At 34.0% G+C, this 8,549-nt stretch overlaps 1 protein-coding gene across 1 annotated transcript; it reads left to right on the top strand.

The window, feature by feature from the left end:
* The first annotated feature begins 206 nt into the window (after positions 1-206).
* cdkn1cb (cyclin dependent kinase inhibitor 1Cb) lies at positions 207-1,403 on the top strand. Its single transcript, XM_001337160.9, has 2 exons — positions 207-817; positions 923-1,403. The coding sequence occupies exons 1-2, from the start codon at positions 358-360 to the stop codon at positions 979-981; spliced, it is 519 nt and encodes a 172-aa protein (XP_001337196.2). The 5' UTR covers positions 207-357; the 3' UTR covers positions 982-1,403.
* The last annotated feature ends 7,146 nt before the right edge of the window (positions 1,404-8,549 follow it).

Genomic DNA, 8,549 nt, shown 5'->3' with positions numbered 1-8,549 from the left:
TCATTATTAATATTTAAAATACTTCACTCCAGGTGGTGAAATGTGAGCTGGCGGGGGTGAAAGCGGTAAAACCTATAAATATTCATACATTGAGCCAATGCGAGGACGCACAACCAATCACAGCTGAATACACGCAAGGCTATCCAATCACAACCAAACATAGGCGGGTCTAACAACACAACCGCATTGACCAATAGGAGCGAAGTGTGTGGGTTTTACGCCGCTGAGGCGCAGGACTTTAAATCTGACGAGATTAAATCACGTTATTTTACTACGTACAACGACGTGTGTGGGGGATTCACACGGATTTTTTTTTCTATTTGTGGCTTTTCGCTCTGATTTGGGATATTATCGACGATGTCTACCGTCCTGTTCTCCAGCATCGGCGGGGAAAGACTGGCATCCAGGAAAAGTGTCCCTCAGGAGATCGCTCCTCTGTTGAAGAGAACGGGAACATGCCGAAATCTGTTCGGACCGGTGGATCACGATGAGCTGAGGCGAGAACTGGCGTCAAAACTTCGCGAAATTTCTGAACGAGACCAGCAGAGGTGGAACTTCAATTTCAGCGAAGGACAGCCGCTGGATGGGGATTTAAAGTGGGAGGAAAGCCCAGCTGAGGGCTGCCCGCTGTTTTACAGAGAAACAGCTCCGATTACAATGAAGAAGAGACAAATTGTGGACTTGCCGACAACACAAAGAACCATAAACGTTGACAGAAAATGTGAAAGTCCAATGAAGATCTGTAAGAGTCAAACACAACGAAGAAAGTCTCGTAAACGCGTCCAGACGAAGAGCCAAACAAACATGCGCATTACAGGTAAACAAACATGACCGATAATATCACACCATTACTACTCATTTAAATATAACATAAGAGCATTTTTAAAGACACTGTTCATGTTTATAATCTTCTTTCATGCAGATTTCTATGGGAAAAGAAAGAGGACGGACGTCTGTAAGGAAAGGAGAAGCATGGACTGAAAAAGGGCTCAGTACGTGCGTCACGGAGTGGTGGCGGGAAAAGACCGGAAGTAATGACGAATCGGAGTCTGACTTGCGTTATTACGTGATAATATGATTCTGTCATCTTGTTTATTTAATATCTTTTTTGCCGTTTATACAGTTGAATCGTGAATAAGCAACTTGGTTTGCTGTTTACAGTCTGCGACTAACATGTAACTTTAAATTAAAGTTAGAACGAGTAAGCCTATTTATTATTGCCTAATATATCATGTATATATTTTGTCATGGCCTAAGTTATTTATTTATTGTTTATTGACTGCATTTTGTTCCAATAATAGTTTTATTTCAGTTAAATATTTTGTCTTGAACAAAATTACCCTGAGCCATATTCCTCACTGTTGTAAATATATTGTTTTATTAAATGTGTTTATGGATACAAACTTTGTCTTGTCCAGTTGTTCTTCGAGCCTGGCTAAGTTATAATAGTAAAAATAAAAAGCTACTTTTCGAAGTGTGGTTTATTCATAAACTAATTTCGAGAGGATCACGTGCTTATAATCAACACGGCTGGCTCTAATTAGATGATTACGGAAGCATTATAAATAACCTGAGTTTATCACTCACACAGTTATCTTCGTCTTGAAGCTCCCCCCTTTCCACCCCTTTCATCCTCCTCCTTTCCTGATTGGGCGACACGGTGGCCCAGTGGCTAGCACTGTTGCCTCACAGCAAGAACACCGCCGGTCCAACCTTTCGGGCCGGTCGGTGTTTCTGTGCGGAGTTTGCATGATTTCCCCGTGTTCGCGTGGGTTTCCCCCGGGTTCCCCGGTTTCCTCCCACCGTCCAAAACATGAACCATAGCCAAATCGACTAAAACAAATTATCACCCAATACAACCTCAGTTCACACTTCTCACGCTGACAAGCAGGGGAGTTTTCGAGACCTACCTGACCTCGAACTCCCCTCTCGCCCTTCTAACGGGAGGGAGCCCCGGGCTCGAGGATATTACGAGCTCAGGGCTCTCTCCCGGAACAGCATGCCAAATACGCTTTATTGATTATCAGCTAAGTGTGAACTCTTGAAAATCTGTTATTGAAGCAAACTACTGATCATTATTAAACGTTGATCACAACTCTTGCAAGACTAGCTATATGGTTGGAGCACATATCCAGAATAACATTATTTGGGTAAGTCTTAACCTTTTATTTCAAATATCTATGCTCTATATTTTTGCTGCTGGAAGAGCATCCGCTGGGTAAAACATATGCCAGAGTAGTTAACTGTTCATTCTGCAATGGCGACCCCTGATAAATAATGGACTAAGCTGAAGGAAAATGAATGATGCTCTATATTTTCTATTAGATTTGCTTTGGTTCTTTTAGTTCAGAGACAGCAACTTTGAAGATGGAGACTTCAGATTTTTACTTGATCAGAATGAAGCTGATTTGGGAAAAGTTGTTTTTGTCATGTCAAATCAACTTGAAAATTGTAATGCTTGTCTTATTTGTGGTCATAATTGACCATTTTGGAAACAAATAGGTAACTAGCTTAGTCCTATAGCTTTGTCTTGGACCCAAATAAAATCTTACTGTCCGCAAGGGCTTATTTTAAGATATTAATCCTAATTTTGGAGTACAACTTGTTTAAATACTTTTTCATAACAATACAACAAAGCTTTTGTAATTGCTTTTCACGTAAGAAATAATCTTTCAAGTATATACTATAAAAACGAAATTAAATCTGTGTAAACTACTGAATAAAATTTAGTAGAATGGCATCTACTAGAATGTTAAATACAAAAAGTAAAATAAATAGCCTATCATTTAATCGAAATGGCCAATTTTGTCTGTTAACCTGGAAATAAAGCGGCGCAGTTTCAAACTAACTGCTTATCATCTGAATAGCTGAAGCAAAAAGTTTATCATTACATGTATTTTTTCTAAATCTTCACATATCTTTATATATGAACTTAAAGATACAGTTCACCCAAAAAATAATATACTGTTCACTCTTATAATAATCTATAATAATCTATAATAATCAATCTATAATAATCAATATAACAATCACTCTTGACTTGTTACAAAAAACGATTGGTATAGATTTTTTTTAACTCTTTTTAACACAAAAGAAGTTATTTTGAAGAATGACGAAAACCGGCAACCATTGACATATATAATATAGGAAAAACAAATATTAATTCAGTGGTTTCATGTTTTTCAACATTCTTCAATATACATTCATTGTGTTTTGTCACATGGCTAAATAGCTAAAACAAAGTTTATCTTTAAATGTATTTATTCTAAATCTTCACATATCTTTAATGAAGAGACAGTTCACCTTAAAATAATATTCTGTTATCATTTATTCACCCTTGACTTGTTAATCGTGTTAATATTGTTATAGCACAATAGAACACAAAAAAAGATATTTTGAAGAATGTTGAAAACCGGTAACCATTGACATCTATAGGAAAAACAAATACGGAAGTCAGTGGTTACAGCTTTTCAACATTCAATACACTTTCATTGTGTTCGTCATATGGCTAAATAGCTAAATCAAAAAGGTCATTAAATTTTTTATCTTCTTATATTTTTAATATGAACTTAAAAACCAGTTCAATGAATATTTTGTTATCATGCATTTATTCACTCTTAGTTAAAAAAAACTATTGTTTTAGTTTTTTCCCTCCGTTGAACACAAAAGAATATATTTTGAAGAATGTTGAAAACAGGTAACCATTGACATCCATATAGCAAAAACAAATATATGGAAGTCAGTGGTTACAAGTTTCCCACATTCAATAAACTTTCATTGTGTTTTGTCATTTGGCTAAATAGCTAAAGCACAAAGGTTATCACTGAATTTATTTTTCCAAATCTTTACTTATCTAATATGAACTTAAAGAGACAATTCATAAAAAAATCTGGAATCATTTATCTACTCTTGACTTGTTAAGTGTTCACATTTTTATAGTGTTTTTCCCTCTGTTGAACACAAAAGAAGATCTTTTGAAGAATGGTGAAAACCGGTAACCATTGACATAAATAGTATAAGAGAAACAAATACTGTTTCCAAAATTCTTCAATAAACTTTCATTGTGTTTTGTCATATGGCTAATTAGCTAAAGCAGAAAGTTTATCATTAAATTATTTATTAAAATCTTCACATATATTTAATATGAACTTAAAGAGACAGTTCACCTAAAAGAAAATATTCTGTTATCATTTAATCTCTCTTGACTTGTTCAAAGAAACTATTGTTATAGTGTTTTTCCCTCCGTTGAACACAAAAGAAGATATTTATTTTAGATATTTTGAAGAATGTTGAAAATCGGTAACCATTGCCACCCATAGGAAAAGTCAGTGGTTCCAACATTCTTCAATACATTTTCATTTTGCTATTTGGCCACATGACTATATTTAGATTTTTGGATGAACTGTCCTTTTAAAACTAACATAGGTGTTGGTTGTAACTGTTCATGGCAAACACAACTGAAAAAGACAGAAGGCGCACTGCATGGGGGAGGAGAAGTGGACTGGATGTTTTGGGGACCACATAGGCAGAACAAAAGCGACGCGTAAATGAGCGGGAGAGATGAAAAGAAAGGATGAGAGCATGCCGTCTCGCTTTGACCTGCAAATTAGCGCGAATTAAAGCTGTTTGACCCGCGCGCTCCACCCTAAAAACCCGCTAATCATTCCTGTCAGCGCGCGGGACTCCCCGCCAAAACACCTGCTGGAGCGCGCGCATAGGAATGGCGCGTGTCTGCATACACAAACAGAGAAACTCGCCGGTGACCCGTTTTAATATTCATACGTGTTTAACATGTGTATGAGAGAAAGAGAGCTCGTCTTTAAAGGCAGCTGCCGTCAAGCTGTTCCACTTCACTCTATTATTTGAACGACGTCGATTGTTTCTTGTTTCTGACGTCACATTTCAAAGCTCTGATAAAGCACTTCAAACTACTAAAGACTTACCTGTATATACACAAGATAAAAGTAAAGCCAGATGAAAGGACCAGCGTATGTTGAATGGAACAGGAAGCACCATCTGACTGCAATTAGCTTTTAACTGATGTGGTTTTCTATATGGGCATATATGTAATTGGCGAGACCAACCAAATGAAGATTGAATGTAAAACCTTTGAGAAGTCCACATCAATGAAGCACTGTTCTGAATATACACTCATTTTTTGGGTGGGGGGAGCTGTTTGTTCAAACTAAGGCTAATGAAAGCCAAACTAAGGCTAATGAAATGAGCTGAAGCATCACAATGTTTTTATCTTTTGGGATAACTTAACTGTTTTGTAGTTAATTCTTTAATCCTGCTTGCTGCTTGTTCAAACGAGGCTACTTAAAATGAGTATTTTGGGGGGACAACTGAATTGTTTTATGTTCAATCCACTTAAATTTGTAAAAACAGTTAAATTGAGTTAATCGGTTTGTGTTTGGACTACATTAATGAATTGTTTTTGGACCTGCAGTTTTGACAGTGTCGAGGTGAGGGAAAGGCATTCAACAATTTCATTTAATTTTACTCTTAATATTTTATGTGAAATTTTTATAGTTTTATTTGAATGAAATGAATTACAATTGATCAAATTAAATAGACTTGGAAAAGCTAGAAAAACGCAGGATGTGCAATATTATAATACAAATAGCACACACTCAAAAAAATGAGTTTGCTGCTTGATTAGGCTACTTATTTAAAATGAGCTGAATCAACAATTCTTGAGTTTTTTGGGACAGCTTAATTATTTTATGTTCAATCCACTTAAATTTTTAGAAACAGTTAAACTGACCTATTCAGTTTGTTTGGACAGCATGAATGAATTGTGTGGAAGGCCTGCATACAGTGTCGGTGTAGAGGAAAGGCATTCAACAATATATTTTTATTTGAATTTTAATATATTTTTAATGTAAAATTAATATATTTTATTTTTAATTAAACGAAATACAATATATCAAATCAAAGACTATAAGAAAAGCTGGACAAATTGCAAGACGAGCAATAATATATTATAAATAGCACACACTCGAAAAATGATTTGCTGCTTGATGAAACTTATTTCAAATGAGCTGACGCAAAACAATTCTAGAGTTTTTTAGGACAACTTAACTGTTTTATGTTTAATCCACTTAAATGTGTAGAAACGGTTAAGTTGACTTAATCGGTTTGTGTTTGGACAACATTAATGAAGTGTGGAACCCATGAATTTTTGACAGTGTCAAGGTAGGGGTAAGGCATTCAACAATTTATTTTTATTTAAATTTGAATAAATATCTTATTTGAAACAATTAATATACTCTTATTTGAATCAAATATATTTTATTAAATCAAATATACTACGAATAGCTGGAAAAAAAAACAAGATGTGCAATAATATAATATAAAAAGCACACACTCAAAAAAATTATTTTGCTGCTTAATTAAACTTATTTAAAATTTACAACAACAAAAAAACACAATTCTTGAGATGTTTGGCACTGCTTAATTGTTCATGTTCAATCCACTTAAATTTAAGCTAACTTAATTAATTTGTGTTAAGTCAGCATGAATGAATTGTGTGGAAGCCAGCATTTTTTTTTACGGTGTATGTTAAATACTAAACTGCAAAACCCAAAAAGGCAACTCAAACAATTTGAGGAAACCGATTGTTACAAACCCTGTGAACTTAATCCATTTGAGTAAACGAAGCAATTTGAGCACTAAAACTGCAGTAAAACCCAATAAATGAAGAGAACTCAAACCAACTGATTACTGTAAAATCAAATAGGTTTAGGCAACTCAAATTGTTTGAGAAAACCGATTGCAACAATTTGAGTTTAAAAAACTGATCTGTTAAGCGTACTGTGAACTACCTCCATTTAAGTTGAAGTAATGAGGTATTTCATTAACTCATTACTTTCAACACTGAGTTCAAAGCTCTTTTCAAATGAGTAGAGTTAACTTTCAATCAATTGTGAGTTAACTACACTTATTTAATTTGATAAAGTTGACTGTCGGGTTTTACAGTGTGTTTAAACTTAACTACAAGCTATATACTTTGAGAGTTACACATTTGCATGAACATGCTTTTTTGAGTACGTAATCACTTTAATTTTGACAAAAGCATTCAATGTTTGTAAAAATAGAGAAAAGTGCTTTTCAAATAATAATAATAATAGGTGGCTACTTTGGTGTTACAAGTTTTATTTTTCATTATTTATTTATTGAATAAAATTATGCAGTAACAGGTTTCATCTATTATCTTTAAGGGTGCATGCCTAATTATTAGAGATTGTCAACTGAAAGGATAATCAAAAGTTATCTTTTAAATAATTAAAGAATAACATTAATAATTCAAAACATATACTAAAGTTAGCGATTTATTTCGCTGTGGCGACCCCTGATGAATAAAGGGACTTAGTCGAAGGAAAATCAATGAATGAACGAACATACTGAGCATTCAAGGTTGTCAAAATGAAAACGTTATTACATTTATTAGAAATACATGTAATGTTGAATTGAAATTATTAAAAAAAATAATAATAATTAAAAAAAAATATATATATATATACATTTTATACTATTTATAGAGATCATAAAATTAATTCTTATATTTACATTTTTTACAGTTAAGTTTACCTACAATATTAGTTTAGATGTCTAAAAAATACAAATGATGAACTGAAAATTAAATATAAATATTAAATCTAAAGTATAAGCATAGTCATATGGTGTTATTTAAAAATCTGTATTGTTTCATTTGATAAACATTATATTGATTAATAAATTTTGATAACAAAAAGATAGATTACATGTTGATTATAAGTATGATGAACTAAATATTAATTCTACAGATTGTCATTATTTTGATAAGGACTTCTAATATGAGGCGTTGTTGGGTTATTTATTGATAATTTATTTAAATATATTTAAAAATATTTGAACTAATATATTAAAATAAACCCCTTTATCCCGCCTTTTTTTTTGGAAACTGCTTGTGTATTTACATCATGTGTATATAACGGTGAGTTTATAAGACAGATGTCGTGCCTTATGAGTGCAGGGATCTCCAGTCTTTCTCAGCCACTCCACAGCTGCGTGTGGACGGACAGCAGCTGACCAAGCACATCCAGAGGGGGAGGGGCCACGGGAGGGGGAGGGGTCGCAGATCACCAGCTGACACACTCACTCAAGCACACTGACACAGCACATTATGAATTAATAACTCTCCAGATGAACACACGACATCTCCTTGAGAAAATCTAGTCTAATGAATGCACAATTTGTTAATTGACCTGTGTGGAACAGATGAAGTTCGAGACAGAATGATTTTCTTGGGCCTAGTTATTGTAGCCTACTTGTAGAAAATAACAATAAAGAAATCAATCATTCATAATTAGTTAATTACATTTTTATTACATTTATTTTATATGCATGCTAATTTAAATAGTGTATTGGATAGGCGACACAGTGATGCTGTGGGTAGCATGAGCACCCTCAATCCAAACACATGCGCTATAGGTGAATTGAATAAACTAAATTGGCCATAGTGTATGTGAAGGAGAGTGTATGGGTGTTTCCCAGTACTGGGTTGC

The sequence above is a fragment of the Danio rerio genome, chromosome 25 (assembly GCF_049306965.1).
Source record: "Danio rerio strain Tuebingen ecotype United States chromosome 25, GRCz12tu, whole genome shotgun sequence".
Lineage (NCBI taxonomy): Eukaryota > Metazoa > Chordata > Actinopteri > Cypriniformes > Danionidae > Danio > Danio rerio.
This window is presented reverse-complemented; position numbering and strand designations above follow the sequence as displayed.